The following is a 16333-nucleotide window of genomic DNA, read 5'->3' as shown; positions in this document are numbered from 1 at the left end:
CATTTGCTGGGAGACTTATAAGTATGGCCTGAGAAGCTAGCTGGACACTGCCCCGGAGGGCCAAGGGGGACCAGTATGTGGCCTGCGGGCTGGCCATGGCTTTGGTGACTTCTTGGGCTCCCTCAGAGGCTCTGAAAGCACCTGGCATTGGGGTATTTATCTCCAGCAGTGAGGAGGGGTCCTGGAAGGCGTGCGCTCCCATTTTATAGATTGCCGAGGTCCATCCGGGAGCCCAGCAGCCGACCGAGCACTCTCCTCACCCTTCGCCTCCACTCCCTTCTTGCCTCCTCCTGATTTAGAAGCAGAACGTGACCATCATGGACCACCACTCGGCTGCAGAGTCCTTCATGAAGTACATGCAGAATGAGTACCGGTCCAGAGGGGGCTGCCCGGCCGACTGGATTTGGTTGGTCCCCCCGATTTCAGGAAGCATCACCCCCGTGTTCCACCAGGAGATGTTAAATTATGTCTTGTCCCCTTTCTACTACTACCAGGTAAGGGAAGGGCCTTCCTCTCTTCTCCATCTCGGGAGCTCAGGGTTGGAGAGGGGGTGTGTCTACACGTGTGTGCTTGCATGTGTGCATGTGTGTGCTCACTAATGCAAGATATAAGAGGAGGATCGGGGATGCAGAGGCGTGTTTAATGCTTTTCAGGCTTCACTCAAGGATGCTGAGCAGGTTTTGTCCATTTCCACAGAAGTGGGACCGAAGGAAATACCTTTTTTTGGGGGGGGGGTCTTTTTAGGGCCACACCAATGGCATATGGAAGTTCCCAGACTAGGGGTAGAATCTGAGCTGTAGCTGCTGGCCTACACCACAGCCACGGCGATGCCAGATCTGAGCCGTGTCTGCGACCTACACCATAGCTCACGGCAACACCAGCTCCTTAACCCACCGAGCAAGGCCAGGGATCGAACCCGAATCCTCGTGGATACTTGTCGGGTTGGTTACTGCTGAGCCACAGCATGAACTCCGGAAGTACTTTTTTATTGTACCTTCCGTGGCCCGTCACTCTGATGGGGTCTAAGCTCCTGAGGGTGACACCATTGCGCCCGCCCACATGGGAAGGTGATAAACAGTGTCAGAGGCACAGTGGTGAAGAGCATGGCCCCAGTGCAGACACACATGGGGGTGGTTCTGCCACTTCCCCGCTGCGTGATCTTGGGTGGGTCATTGCACCCATCTAAGCCCTGATTGTCCGTCTCCGAAAGCCTGGGCGGCGTCTCCGCTGTGGAGGTTGGATGGGTCAGCCCAGAATGCACTCAGTGACGGCTGCCTGTCGAAATGAGTTCATTTTTGTCAAAAAGGACTTCGGTTAGGCTTGGGGAAGAGCTTCTTTACTCTAAAGGGCTGTAAGTGGGGTGACTGATCGGCCAGGATGGTTCGTGCTGTTGTCGCAGCACCTCCTTCTCCTCCCAAAGGTCCCGCAGTGCAGACTCTGCATTCCGTGCAGTCTGTCTAGCCTTCCTCGTGGGGAGACTCCAAAAGGAAAAAAAAACACACGGAGCGTCAGCTTCGAGGGAGGAAGACAGACAGACAGGGAGCTTCCCCGTGGGGCTTTTAGTGAGGGGCAGGGGCAGAGCCTGCTCGCCGCCCCCAAGTCATGAAGGGCTCCGAGGGTCCTCTGTCTCTCCATTGTCCCCCAAGCCCCGGCCGAGGCAGGGCCCTCCTTGCCCTCACATCTGCCCTCTTCTCTGAAGGTGGAGGCCTGGAAAACCCACGTCTGGCAGGATGAGAAGCGGAGACCCCGAAGAAAAGAGATCCGATTCAAAGTCTTGGTCAAGTAAGTGGGAGTGGCCGGTGCTGATGCCTGACCCTCAGCCCTTCCGGTCGGCCTTCCCTCCAAGGAAGGGGCACAAAGAGAAGGGGTGTGGCTCCCAGCAGTCTGGACACCAGTTCCGAGGGTCACCTGCCGCCACTGTCCCAGCCCCTCCCTCCTCCATCTTCCCCCGGAGGCTGATGGGGGGAGGGGAGGAGAAGGGCGGTGAGTCGGGTTGACCACTGGCGAGAAACCTTGGTCCTTTTTCCTAAACTGCCCCACTTTTTTTTTTTTTTTTACAGTGATGAAAATGATGTACTTTATTTTTTTCATTTATTTTTGTATTAGGGTAGAGCTGACTTACAGTGTTGTGTCAATTTCTGCCGTACAGCGTCGTGACCCAGTCACATCTATATATACGTTCTTTTTCTTACGCTGTCTTCCATCGTGTTCTATTCAACTTTCAACCTGCCCCACTTTCAGCGCCGACCCTCCCAGTCCCCTGGGCCCCCGGCACACAGTCTGTCTGTCCCCACAGAGCCGTGCTCTTTGCCGCTGTGCTCATGCACAAGACCATGGCCTCCCGGGTCAGAGCTACCATCCTCTTTGCAACGGAGACGGGAAGATCCGAAACGCTGGCCCGGGACCTCGGCGCCTTGTTCAGCTGTGCCTTCAACCCCAAGGTAGCCCACCCAGCCTGTGTGCAGAGAAGTTTGGGAAAAGTCAAAACGATCGCTCTGCTCCTGGGTGTCCCTGCGCCTCGGACGTGGGAACGTACATTGTAAAATCCGTGATAGCAGGAGAGACGTGTGTCCAGGGATTCCCAAACTGACCCGGGAAACAAGCTTTCCGTAGTGTTCCAGGGAACGACAGTTGAGAAACATGTTCTTAATGACTCCAAGTCTCCATATACATGAGCTTTTCTTGAGGAATTGTATTCATGTTTATGGACCATCTGCTCTACTGGGTACGGAGCTGCATGCCAAGGGGGCGGAGAATGAATGCGAGTTAGAGAAATAAAACCCCAAGGGTGACCGATTCACTCCATCAGTGTTGGATTCCATCCTCCATCACCAAAGGCCTCCCGGGTCAGGTGGGCCAGGGCAGAATGTGAGGTGACGCATTTCGCCCGAGATTAGCTTCAGACCAAGGGTTTGGGTTCCCGAGGTGTCAGAGGCGTTGTTATTTTTGTAACCTGCTCATCCCATTTTTATGGAAAATATGTCCACACACTAGGAATTTGAAATGGCAGTAGGCGAGGTGGTGGGAATTGTTCCGATTTGGGACGTGCAGTATTTTGAAGGCAGGCCCTCCAGGGTGAGTGGTGGGGCTTGAGCGGGGGAAAAGTGAGGGTGCTGTGTTCAGATAAGTTCACTTGAGTTCCTGTTGTGGCTCGGCGGGTTAAGAACCCAACTAGAATCCATGAGGATGTGGGTTCGATCCCTGGCCTCGCCTAGTGGGTTAAGGATCCAGCGTGGCTGTGAGCTGTGCTGCAGGTCTCAGAGGCCCCTCAGATCCTGTGATGCTGTGTGATGGCTGTGATTTAGGCTGGCAACTGCAGCTCCAATTCAACCTCTAGCCTGGGAACCTCCATATGCCTCGGGTGTGGCCCTCAAAAAAAGAAAAATGAAAAAGAAAACCCAAACACCGCATAGGTTCACTTGAAGGGGTTTGTTAAACACTCACCTTCTCTAGGCTGGGCTCCAGGAGACAGACCTGACGAAGGGTGTCTTGGCCTTAGGGGAGGGGTGCGGGGTGGGGGGAGCGCTGGGTACTGGGGAGGGCATGGGGTGCCCCAGCCTGGGAACTGAGGGCTGATGTGCACCCCTGGCGCCCTGCAGGTTCTCTGCATGGACGAGTACAGGCTGAGCCACCTGGAGGAGGAGCAGCTGCTGCTGGTGGTGACCAGCACGTTTGGGAACGGAGGCTCCCCAGGCAATGGAGAGGTGGGTGGCCTGGGCCCCAGTGGTCTGGGGGCCAGTAGGGCCGAGAGGGCCAAGGAGAGGCTCTGGGGACTCAGCGTGTTGTAAAGAAGGTACTTGGGAGCCAGCGGGCTGCCCTAATGTCAGCCCTTGGCCTGCCTGCTTTGTCATTATTGCTGTGTGCATGAGCTGCCTTTTTTACGTGTGATATAGTTCCGTAAATTAGCCTGCCTTTTTAAATTCAAAAATTCATGTTTAGAGGAAACGTTCTATCACAGATGAAAAGTCAGCAAAAATTGGTTCCAGGTAAACCCAACGAAAGCCAAACAGTTCCTGAATTTTAGCTAGATACTGTTGCCTAACCATGGCTTGCTTTGTTTTTTTTTAAAAGACTATGGAGTTCCCATTGTAGCTCAGTGGGTTAAGAACCCAATGTAGTCTCCAAGAGGATACGGGTTCCATCCCTGGCCTCACTCAGTGGGTTAAGGATCCAGCCATAAGCTGCAGCTCCAATTCGACCCCTGGCTCAGGAACTTATGCTGCAGATGCAGCCATATAAAGAAAAAAAAAAAAAAAAAAAAGGCTACTAAGCAAGTATTAGAGAAGTGTTACCTCCATTAGCAGCAGTCTAAGACTTTCTCCCTAGTGCTCAGGAAAAATAAAATAAAATAAAATAATTGAAATAGAAAGAACTAAGAACTAAAAAAAAGCAGGAAAAAAAGAATATTTTCTTACCATGTGATTTGACACTATTTTTCACCTAAAATTATCTCTTTTTTAAATTATTTTTTTATTTTATTATTTTTTAAAATTATCTTGAGTTCCTGGGAAATCAGGGTCATTTCAGAGACTATGGGACTGGCTGTCACTCTGACAAGAAGAGAGGCTCAGGTCCCATCAGAAGACGCTCTGGAGATGCCCTGCTATGATGCAGGAACCCCTCTACCAGGGCTGGATGGGCTGGGAGCTGGGCTGTCCTGGGTCCCCCACTGAAGGTCAGGCCCATATGAGCTTCTGAGGCTGAATTTGTCCCTGAGCCCCAGTCAGGTGACCCCATGCAAACCAGCTTCCATGTGAGGGTCCTGACCCTTCTCCTGCTGAATGTGGGTGGGGTTTTAATTTTTTTTTTTTTTTTTTGTCGTTTTAGGGCTGCACCTGTAGCATATGGAAGTTCCCCAGCTGGGGGTCAAATTGGAGCTGTAGCTGCTGGCCTATGCCGCAGCCACAGCAAAGCGGGATCTGAGCCACATCTGTGACCTACACCACAGCTCATGGCCACACTGAATCCTTAACCCACTGAGCAGGGCCAGGGATCAAACCTGCGTCCTCATGGATACTAGTCAGATTCGCTTCTGCTGAGCCACGAGGGGAACTCTCTGTGGGCGGTTTTTAAATGAGCCACCAGGGAGTTCCTGTTGTGACTCGGTGGTGATGAATCCAGCTAGGATCCATGAGGAATGGGGTTCGATCCCTGGCCTCGATCAGTGGGTTAAGGATCCGGTGTTGCCATGAGCTGTGTGTGAGGTAGGTTGCTGACGTGGCTTGGATCCCGAGTTGCTATGGCTGCGGCATAGGCTGGCAACTGTAGTTCAGATTTGACCCCTAGCCCGGGAACCTCCATATGCCATGGGTGTGGGCCTAAAAAGCTTAAAAAAAAAAAAAAAAAAAAAAGAGCCACCAGAAGAAAGGGAAAGGTGGTGCTTTTACTACTCCTGTCCTGAGAACAGCATGGGTCTCTCTCTCTAGAAACTGAAGAAGTCCCTCTTCATGCTGAAAGAACTCACCAACAAGTTCAGGTCAGGCTCTTCCCCAGCCCCGCTGCCCAAGTCGGGTTCTGTCCGGGGATGGAGCTGGGTGTGTATAAGGGGCAGCTCTCTGGGATGTCCTGGCCCAAGGAAAGCCTGTCCTCAGAATGTGTCATGAGTCAAGGCCGGGAAACCAAGTCCCTCTCACGGGTGGGTCATGGGACTGGTGATGAGGCTGGGGAGCCGGGGTGGCCCGGAAGGGGGCAGCACTGGCGGGCCTCGCTCATGGGCGGGCCTTACGGGTTGGCAACAGGTGATGCAGCCGGGCGGCTCACCCGTTTCCCTGCGTGTCCCCCCGGCAGGTATGCTGTGTTTGGCCTCGGCTCCAGCATGTACCCCCAGTTCTGTGCCTTTGCTCATGACGTCGACCAGAAGTTGTCCCACCTGGGGGCGTCTCAGCTCACCCCGACCGGGGAAGGGGACGAGCTCAGCGGGCAGGAGGAGGCCTTCCGAGGCTGGGCCGTGCAAACCTTCAAGGTCAGTTCCCAGCTGGAGCTGCCCCTCAGCACAGCAGGGAGGCTTCTGTGCACTGGTGCCCAGGACGCCGTGCTGGGCATCCCGGGTGGGGTGGGGTGGCCCCCACCGGGGTACTGGAGGCGGGATCCCAGGCGTGGGCTGGGCTGTTCTCCCACAGCCCCCAGAAGAGCTGTGCTTGAGGCAGGTGTTCCTGGGTAGGAGAAGGGCTGAGGCACCTCCCTGCCCTCGGGACCTATGGCTCAAGGTCTTTCCCTCTGATTATCCAGGTCTCCTCCCGATAACCTAGTCTTGTTTCAGTGTCCCTGCCACAGAGAGCTTGGGGTCAGGGATATCTCAGCAGGGCTTTATTGCCTGGGGCTTCCCCTCCTCCCCCACCCCAATTGAGAGAACTCATTGAAGCAATGTGGTCAGTGACCTACACCACAGCTCACAGCAATGCTGGATCCTTAACTCACTGAGCAGGACGGAGATTGAACCCGTATCCTTGTGGATTCTAGTCGGGTTCGTTACTGGGTTTCCACCACGCTATTCCGCATCAGGAAAGTGGGAGGAGTCAGACCTGTCTCGTGGTGTGGGCATGCGGATAAAACAAGATGCTCTCATTAGGAGTCCCCGCCGTGGCTCAGTGGTAGTGAACCCAACTAGTTTCCATGAGGATGCAGGTTTAATCCCTGGCCTCGCTCAGTGGGGTTAAGGAGCCACCGTTGCCGTGAGCTGTGGTGTAGACTGGCAGCTACAGCTCCATTTCGACCCCTAGCCTGGGAACCTCCATATGCTGTGGGTGCAGTCCGAAAAAAACGTAAAATAAAATAATTCTGATGTTATTAATATTTGTAATAATGGCAATCACTGCTATGTGCTAGGACCAGCCACTTTCTTGAGTCCTCATAACTGCCCAGCCCCGTAAGTGTGCTTAGCAATTACACAGAGCACTTAGCTCAGTTGTAAGCACTGAAGAGAGGATAACCCCAGTGCCGGTGCTGCTGCTGCTGCTGCTGGGGGTGGGGATGATTTTTAACACCGGTTGCTCCTGCTTCGTCCAGGTGGCCTGTGAGACGTTCGATGTCCGAGGCAAACACCACATTCAGATCCCCAAGCTCTATACTTCCAATGTGACCTGGGACCCGCAGCTCTACAGGCTCGTGCAGGACTCAGAGCCTCTGGACCTCAACAAAGGTACCCGCTCCCCTGCACCGCACGGAACGTGTTTGCCCCTCCTGCCACGGTGGGTGTCTCTGCGCCCTGAGCTGTGGTCAAGGAGACCGCGAGGACCCTCTGAACAGAGGCAGCCAGCCCGGGGCTACTGGCCTCTCTCTCTCTCTCGTTGCATCCAAGAGCCCGTTGGGATTTGAGGCTCCAGGGTTTGCTCCGTCTTGGGGGAGGCTGTTTGGGAGGAAAGCTGGGAGGGCGGTGGGGAGAAGGGAGCTCCTCCAAGCCAGGCTCTTTGCCCCCCTGCTCTGAGCAATCCCTGACACTTCTCCTGCCGGGAAAGCAATCAGAGAAACTGAAGTTCAGGGAGGTGAAGCCAGCTGCTAGCACGTGGCCAAGTTGGAGTTTGCACCCCAGCCTTCCAGCTCCAATGGCAGCCGAGTGTTAACGAAGAACAGGTTGCAGAGGCCATTCCAGGTTGCGGTCGGGGAGCTCCGGACAGCCCCTCTGGATGCTGTTCCTCCGTGGCTCTTCTCTTCTTGTACCCCAAGTAGAGAAGCCCTGCAGGTGTCTGCATGTTTAGGATAGCCCCACCTTCAACCACGCTCTCCTGTGGATCCCAAGCCATGGGATGTTCTAGAAATGCCCCTATGTCAGCATCTGAATTGCAGTTCCCAACGCCTAGCAGCAGCACACCCACCCTCTGCCAGACCAAGGATCTTTATTTGTGATTCAGAAACACAGTGGGGAAAAAAAGGAAGGGAAGGCAGACCCCAGCACCACCGCAGTGGGCCAGCCCGGGGCAGCGTCTGGGTGTGGCTGGCTCAGCACGTGTAGGCTGCCCTACCAGCACTTAGAGCTGCGTCGCCGTCTCACAGTCCCTCTGTTCCCCGCAGCTCTCAGCAGCATGCACGCCAAGTACGTGTTCTCCATGAGGCTCAAATCCCAGCAGAATCTGCAGAGTCCGCAATCCAGGTAGGACAGAGGACGGGACTTCTGGGGCGTGGTCCACCGATTTTATTCTAATCAAGGAAAGACCAGAGCAAGTCAGTCTTTGAAAGGAGAGGAGGGAAGTGCCCACTGGCATTCACTATGATGCCATCGGTAGGACCAGCTTGACAGGTAACCCCTGTGGCCACCAGCACCTTCGCATCTGGTCTCTCTGAACCACTGGCCAGTTTTCCAGCTTGATAGCCAGGCACCTGCTTCACATCCTGTCTCTTGTGGCTTAACTCTTTTACCAAAGTGGGAGGGCAAGAGAAACTCAAATCAGGTGGCTCTTTCTGAAGAACTTCCAGGAAAAGTTTGGGCAGGGAAGGACCTTGCCCCGCCGGCTAAGCAAGTGTTGTGATTGTCCGTAAGTTTTGTTTGGCTCTGCCGTCCTCCCTCCTTCATTAGAAAAACTGGGCTCTGTTCTAATGAGAACCGGATTGGCGCCAGAGACTAGGAACGTTTGTTCTCCTCGGGAGGCTTCCTTCAGGCGGAGTCCCCGGTCAAGCTCTCTGGGCCGGAGAGGCTGCAGGGAAGGGGTGCAGTCCACTCTCTCCCCGCAGAGAGGCCACAGGCCCGGTCAGCCCTGGGCCCTCTTGAGCTTCCCAGCCTCAGGGGCTGCCAGTGACCTGTGTTCATGGAACTGGGCAGGAAAATGAAAGGAAGGCACATTTCCTGGGGAAACTGACCCACCCATCAGGGAGCGCTGGAGGAAATCCCGGTGGCGTCACCAGAGGCTTCTTTTTCCTTCTCCAGCCGCACCACCCTCCTGGTGGAACTCTGCTGTGAGGGCAGCCAAGGCCCAAGTTACCTGCCAGGAGAGCATCTTGGAGTTTTCCCGGCCAACCAGCCAGCCCTGGTCCAAGGCATCCTGGAGCGAGTGGTGGACGGCCCTGCCCCCCACCAACCCGTGCGCCTCGAGACCCTCAGTGAGAACGGTGAGCCCTCTGCACGGGAGCCTAAGCTGAGGTGGGCAGCAGCCTCCTCCCACCAACCCCCAGCCTTGCTGATGGGCCTGGCTCGGCCTGGACCTGTGCTGCAAAAGGGCAGCTAGCCCTGTGCTTCCTGATGAGCAGGGCGCCCCCTAAGCCCGCGCCAAAGCAGCCTTGCAAAGAGTCCTCCACCTGCGGGCAGGCCAGTGGGAAGGGTGCTTCTTTGGGACCATCCGCCCAACACCAGAGGCTGGGCTGTCTTTTCCCGTCATGCTTTTGCTTGTGTTGATTGGCCACTTGGTGTTGATGGACTGATTCATTTTTCCACTGAGATTTTAACAGGTCACATCTATATACCCTGCAGACCCTGGGCTGCAAAAGTGAATGAGATGCCATGCCTGCCCTCAGAAAGCTCATTACCTAGTACAGGAGGCAGATATGCAAGAATAGTCTTAACAGTAATCGTTACTGTCATGGTGGGAGCAGCCACCGTTTTTTGGTTACTTACTAAATACCAGCATTTTACACGCATTGTCTTTTTCATCTCCACAGCAGACACATGTGTGCAGCTTGCTTGGTGACATAATAGGGAAATGTGGGAACAGTGTAAGAATGGTGAGCTTTGAAGGTTCAGGTCCCTGATCTGTCACTTACTAGCCGTGTGACCTTGGGCGTATGAATTAACCTCTTGAGATTGTTTTCTTTGTCTCTGAACTAAAGATAATAGCGCCTTCCTCGCAGGGTTGTGGTGAAGAACAAATGAGTAGGTACATGTGCAACCTTCACCGCAATTCCTGGCACCAAATTAAATGTGGGAAAGGAGGAATGTCCATTTCCCACGGGCTAACCAGCATTTGTCCAGAAGCTCGGAGGAAAGTAGATTAATATACCCTGAAAGTCTCTTTGGATCCTGAATTTTAGGTTTTGGGATTTAGATTGCATTTCCATGGCATTCTTTTGTTTTTTGTTTTTTTGGTTTTTTTTTTTTTTTTTTTTTTGCTTTTTTAAGGGCTGCACCCATGGCATATGGAAGTTCCCAGGTTAGGGGTTGAATCTGAGCTGCAGCTTCTGGCCTGTGCCACAGTCACAGCCACACCAGATCCAAGCTGAGTCTATGACCCATACTACAGCTCATGGCAATGCCAGATCCTTAACCCACTGAGCGAGGCCAGGGATTGAACCTGCATCCTCATGGATGCTAGTCAGATTCTTTAACCTCTGAGCCACAGTGGGAACTCCCATGGATCCTAGTTGGATTTGTTCCTGCTATGCCAACACGGGAACTTCTCCAGGGCATTCTCATTTCCTACTGCTTCCCCACCGAGGGCCTCAATCATCCCCACCTTCTGTGGGTCACGGGCAGGGCCAGGCCACAGGTGACCAGAAGAGGGAAACTAATGAAATCAGCAGTCACGGGCCTCCCAGCCTTTGCACTTGCTCCCTGGCCTTAGATCCCTCAGTGATCATGATATATCCAAAGAATGTATCCCCCTAAAGAGGGTTGTCAAAATAGGAAAGCAGGAGTCAGAGCAGCCAAGGCTGGCATCGTCCCCCACCGTCCAGGGGAACATGAGAGAGCCTGAAACTCGAAGATGAGGGGACAGAAATATCCTCGTGACTGAAGGGATACAGGTGTGGTTCCTTAGGACTTGGGTCCAGATGAAACAATGTATTACTAGTATTTTCACCTAATGCCTATTGAGCATCTGTGTAACAGCCACTGCAGCATCTATTATACATGCACTGTTTCATTCAGTCCCCATATAAATGCAGTGGGACAGGTTTTGCTGTCCCAGCCATTTCACAGAAACAGACCCCAAGTCTCAGAGGTTCACTCCTCCTGCTGGTTAAGTGGGGAGCTGGAGTTTGAACCCACATCTACTGGCTCTAGGGTCCACACTGTGACCACCCAGCCTACTGCCTCTTGGGACCCCTTGAGACTTGCCACCTCACTTTGGGCTGATGGCTGCTCACCCAGCACCTCTTGGTATAGCATCCCTGGAGACGACTGCAGTTATGGGCTTTCCTCTAACTGAACAACAACTGACCTCTGGAATGTACATCAGTCTTTGGTGGGTTTAGTCACTGTGAGTCTGTAGATCACCAGTGGGTGTCCTGTTCAAGTCTGGGTCAGAGAAGGACTGGAATCTGGTGCATGGTTAGTTTTGCAGAATCATATCAACTTGGGTGTATTTTGGAGGGCTGTCAATCAGCTTTCCTGGCAGCCCTACCTGTGGGTACCGTCTTCCTGTGCCTGAGTTGGGCATGTGAGCCCTTTTGCTGTTCCTGGAACCACAGCTTCAGGGTCTTCTCTCCCCTGCAGCTGGAGGGTGGAGGGTGTCTGTCCCAGATGCCCCTTCACCTTTTGGGAAACCTAAATGGGGCCTTTCCCCCATCTCAACTCCTGTCTTCCCTCTCCAGGCAGCTACTGGGTCAAGGACAAGCGGCTGCCCCCTTGCTCACTCAGCCAGGCGCTCACCTATTTCCTGGACATCACCACGCCCCCAACCCAGCTGCTGCTCCGAAAGCTGGCCCAGCTGGCCACAGACGAGGCCGAGAAGCAGAGGCTTGAGACTCTGTGCCAGGTGAAGGTCGGGGCTGGTGGGTAAGGCAGGGGCAGTGTTCCAGAGTCAGGAGCAGCCTAAGCCCAGAGCTGATCTTTAACCTCCAAGGAGGATCCACCCCAGCTCCCCAGAGTGTGGCTTGTCAAAAGCCAAATGGAACCCAGTCATCCTCTTCTGTCCTATCTTGAGACATAGTTGCACTGAGTGATTTTTTTTTTTTTGTCTTTTCTAGGGCCGCACCCATGGCATATGGAGGTTCCCAAGCGAGGGGTCTAATCAGAGCTGTAACCGCTGGCCTACACCAGAGTCACAGCAATGCCAGATCTGAGCCGCGTCCGCACCTACACCACAGCTCACGGCAATGCCGGATCCTTAACCCACTGAGCAAGGCCAGGGATCGAATCCTCAACCTCATGGTTCCTAGTCGGATTCGTTAACCACTGCGCCACGACGGGAACTCCAACTGATTTTTTTTGAATGTCTGCCATTTGCAACCAACATGCATGTCTTCAGAAATTAGCTAGGAAAGGAAAGCCGCGGTATCTTGTGTTCCCCAAACCTGGAACAAGCCCAGAATTTAGGAAGTGTTGGAGGGTGGATGGTGTGGCTGAGTGGCTAAATGGACATAGTAGATGGGTAGTTGAATGAATAAGAGAAGGAGAGAAGGTGGTAACTCACAGGTACCTTTCTAGGCCCAAGTCTTGGCAAAGGCTCGGAATCATTATTACCAATTATTATCGCTAATTATCTTGACTCCAGCTACCCCCACTGCCATTATCCTGTGGCTGCACTGCACCAACTTAGCACACATTTTCTCACTTAATTCTCACAACAACCACACAAGGTAGGTGATGCTATTTGCATTCATCAAAGGTTAAGTGATTGGTATAAGGTCGCACAGCTAGTGAGGGCACCCGGCCAAGATCTGAACCCAGGTCTGTATGACTCCAAAGCCATTCTCCAAATTAGATTGTAATAAAGATTTGACACCTGCCCGCAAGTGGCTGCCAGTAAAGTTCTCAACACACAAGTTGGCGACATGTGGTTCATTGACCTATGTGCCTCCAAGAAGGGAACCGTTTCCTCTCCCGCGTAGGAGGCTCAGCACCCTGGACAGCGCCTGGCACTTTGAATTTGCAGTAGGAGGGAAGGAGGGAATAAATGCTCCATTGGGACATTCTCCTCCCTCCATGTGGGGTAAGCACCCCGAGACACTCACACCGCCCTTGGCTTTCAGCCCTCAGACTACAACAAGTGGAAGTTCACCAACAGCCCCACGTTCCTGGAGGTGCTGGAGGAGTTCCCGTCCCTGCGGGTGTCTGCCAGCTTCCTGCTCTCCCAGCTCCCTATTCTGAAGCCCCGGTACTACTCCATCAGCTCCTCCAGGGACCGCACGCCCACGGAGATCCACCTCACCGTGGCCGTGCTCACGTACCGCACCCGAGGTAAGGCTGGGGCAGGGCCTTTGGGGCGGCCCAAGTCTGCTCCTTACTGGGCAGCCGCTCAATGTCTCTAAGTGTCCGTCTTCTCATCAGTTGAGCACCCACCTTCCAGGGGTGTTAACAGCAAGAAGAGCTGTGTGGGGAGATGGCTATGAACCAGGCAGGCACCAGGATAGCCTCTTTGTACGCGTGTGATCGGTCACTGTGGGAGCTGGGTGCTGTGTGCGTTTTACAGATGAAGAGACTGAGGCGCAAAGAGGTGAAGCTCCTGGTTCAATGTCACACCGGTAGCAAGGAGAGACCTGAGATTCAAACCCAGGTGGTCTGACTGCTGAGTCCAAGTTCTTAGCCATCCTTCTCCTCTCTATTGTCCAGTGCCTGTTGGGACACGTTAGTGAGAGCAAAGGTGGAACATTCCCAATACTAAGGGGAGCCCAGTGATTTTTTTTTTTTTTTTTGGTCTTTTTAGCTATTTCTTGGGCCGCTCCCATGGCATATGGAGGTTCCCAGGCTAGGGGTCGAATCGGAGCTGTAGCCACCAGCCTACGCCAGAGCCACAGCAACGCGGGATCCGAGCCACGTCTGCAACCTACACCACAGCTCACGGCAACGCCAGATCGTTAACCCACTGAGCAAGGGCAGGGACCGAACCCGAAACCTCATGGTTCCTAGTCGGATTCGTTAACCACTGCGCCACGACAGGAACTCCCGTGCCCAGTGATTTTTAATCTTGCTGCTAGTCCAGCCTGAACCCAGGGGTGCCTTGATGGTTCATTCATTCATTCACTCACTCCCACAGTGATGATTTATCTCAGACCTGGTACCACGGCGTGGGTAGAAATACAGCAGCAGGGAGCTTCCCCTCTAGGGGGGACAATGAAGACAGACCCACGGACACGGACAGTGGTCATTGCGCAGGTGCTAAGAGGGAAAGAGCAGGCTGATGTGAGGGCAGAGGATGGGGACAGGCTGACGCAGGCTCCTCTGAAAAAAAACCATGCCCCTGCCCTCCCTCCCTAACTGAGCATTTCTGGGTCGGCAAAGCTGGGGAGCTGGCCCACCCCTCCGAGCCCTCTGTGCTCTGAGAAGCACAATCACACGGTTTCTGAAGCTGAGCCAAGACTGTCTTTGCTCGGCTGGAGAATATCTGCAGAGGCCAAGGAGAGAGGAGAGGCAGGCGCACCCTGTGAGAGTCAGACTCCATCCAGAGGAAAAGCAAAGGGACTTCTCAAGTCACGTGGAGGTCCCCTTAAATGCTGGCCCATTGGGAAGGGAACCCAGCATTTCCACAGGCCCAAGAGGGGCCGCTGTGGGAGACAGATGGCCGAGCAGCCGGGAGGCTTAGCAGGTTGCCCATCACCCAACCTTCCTACCACCAAGGGCTGTACTTGTGAGGACCCTGAGGGGAAGAGACTGTGGCCACCCCGAGGGACCACTTTGTGCTGCCGTTGGCGGCGCTGAGTGGTGGGCCGGGAGGGTCCCTGGAGAAGCTCTTGGAAGGACCTCAGAGTAGGAGTCAGGGAAGCTGAGCTGTGGCCTGAGTCTGCTGCCACCTGAGTGACCTTCTACAAGTCCCCTTCCCTCTCTGAGACTGGGTTTCTGCAGTGGCAAAGAGAGAGGCCTGCACACTCTAGGAATCCCTTTCGGCTTTTGCCAAGTCTGGGTGTATAGAGCTCAGAAGCGGGAGGAGAAGGTGCTGAGATTCGAGCCTGCAGAACCCCCGAGCGGCAGGTGGAGGAGACGCGTCCGTGTGGGAGGAGCTGCCAGGAAGGTTCCTGCCTGAGTGGCGGGGACGATGTTGGTTAGATGTGTGCTGTCCTTGCAGATGGCCAGGGCCCCCTGCACCACGGCGTCTGCAGCACATGGCTCAGCAGCCTGAAGCCCCAGGACCTGGTGCCCTGCTTTGTGCGAAGGTAAGCAGCCCCTCTACTGGGTCCATGGTGGGACCATTGGCTCTGGGGTCTTCTGGGTTGAAAGGGAGATGCCCCTGGACTCCTAAAGAAGGCACTGGGTCACTCTGGGCCCCTCCATTCGAACCCCCAGCTATAGAGCATGGTCAGGTCTCTAGCAGGGACAGAAATGACAGCGGGGGTGGGAACCAGAGTATGTTGAGGCTCCCCCGTTCTTGAAAAGGACCCCCAGGGCGAGGTGATGCTGTGCCTGGACAGGGGATGTGAAGCAGCCGACAGGACCTGGGAAAGCAAATCTGAGCTCGTTGTCTTGTCCACCCTCCCCCCAGTACCCCCCCCCCAGCTCCCCAGCTCCAGCCCCTGTGCTGCATGTGCATCTGGCCTAGGTTGTCTTAGGACATGGCCGCTTTCCCTCTGTCCCCCAGTGCCAGCGGCTTCCAGCTCCCCGAGGACCCCTCCCGTCCCTGCATCCTCATCGGGCCTGGCACAGGCATCGCCCCCTTCCGCAGTTTCTGGCAGCAGCGGCTCCATGAGGCCGAGCACAAGGGTACAGCTGGAGGGTTCCCCGGGGGTGGCGGGGAGGGGCACCCTGTGCCTGGGAATAGAACTGGAGCCATGGAGGGAATTGTGCCACCTACCGACAAATGTTTCCTGGCCCCTCTGCAAAATTTGCCTCAGCCTGTGTGGACAGATGGTGTGAAAGCCCTGGGCCTTAGTTTCCTCTTCTGTAAAGTGGGGCAGGACTAGGCAGGATACTGCGGGTTTGAAGTGGGATTCAAATTGGGAGCCCCAGCTTGCCCTCTGGTGGCCACCCTCGTAACTGCAGACCGCGGGGTCTTGCAGGGCTCCAGGGGGGCCGCATGACCCTGGTGTTCGGGTGCCGCCGCCCAGATGAAGACCACCTCTACCAGGAGGAGATGTTGGAGATGGCCCGGAAGGGGGTACTGCACGAGGTGCACACAGCCTATTCTCGTCTGCCTGGCCAGCCCAAGGTAAACGCCGTGGCAGCCGCTGCGGAGAGTGGATGGAGCCTTAAAGGCCGACTGGGCCGGGGGGGGGGGGGGGGGGGGGTTCCTGGCCCCCAAGAGCCCCTCCCTCTTGGCTCCTTCACCTCCTCAGCTTTAACATGGAGCCAATTGGAGTTCCCATTGTGGCTCAGCAGGTTAAGAACCCGTCTAGTATCCATGAGGATGCGGTTCGATCCCTGGCCTCGATCATTGGGTCGGGGATCCGGCTCGGATCTGGCATTGCTGTGGCTCTGGTGTAGGCCAGCAGCTGCAACTCTGATTTGACCCCTAGCCCAGGAACTTGCATGTGCTAGGAGTGTGGCATGAAAAAGCAATAAATAAATAAATAAAAATAAAAATAAAATGGAGCCAGTTAT

General features: G+C 54.6%; 1 protein-coding gene across 1 annotated transcript in view; it reads left to right on the top strand.

The window, feature by feature from the left end:
- The window catches only part of NOS2 (nitric oxide synthase 2), a 44702-nt gene that overhangs the window by 26201 nt on the left and 2168 nt on the right, over window positions 1-16333 (top strand). Inside the window, 14 exon segments of the mRNA XM_047757208.1 lie at window positions 300-494; window positions 1700-1782; window positions 2297-2441; window positions 3600-3704; window positions 5427-5476; window positions 5788-5962; window positions 7006-7138; window positions 8008-8086; window positions 8858-9039; window positions 11455-11618; window positions 12835-13042; window positions 14865-14952; window positions 15375-15496; window positions 15793-15941. Of these exon segments, the coding sequence (XP_047613164.1) occupies window positions 300-494; window positions 1700-1782; window positions 2297-2441; window positions 3600-3704; window positions 5427-5476; window positions 5788-5962; window positions 7006-7138; window positions 8008-8086; window positions 8858-9039; window positions 11455-11618; window positions 12835-13042; window positions 14865-14952; window positions 15375-15496; window positions 15793-15941 (1878 nt within the window).

The sequence above is a fragment of the Phacochoerus africanus genome, chromosome 14 (genome assembly GCF_016906955.1).
Source record: "Phacochoerus africanus isolate WHEZ1 chromosome 14, ROS_Pafr_v1, whole genome shotgun sequence".
NCBI lineage: Eukaryota > Metazoa > Chordata > Mammalia > Artiodactyla > Suidae > Phacochoerus > Phacochoerus africanus.
This window is presented reverse-complemented; position numbering and strand designations above follow the sequence as displayed.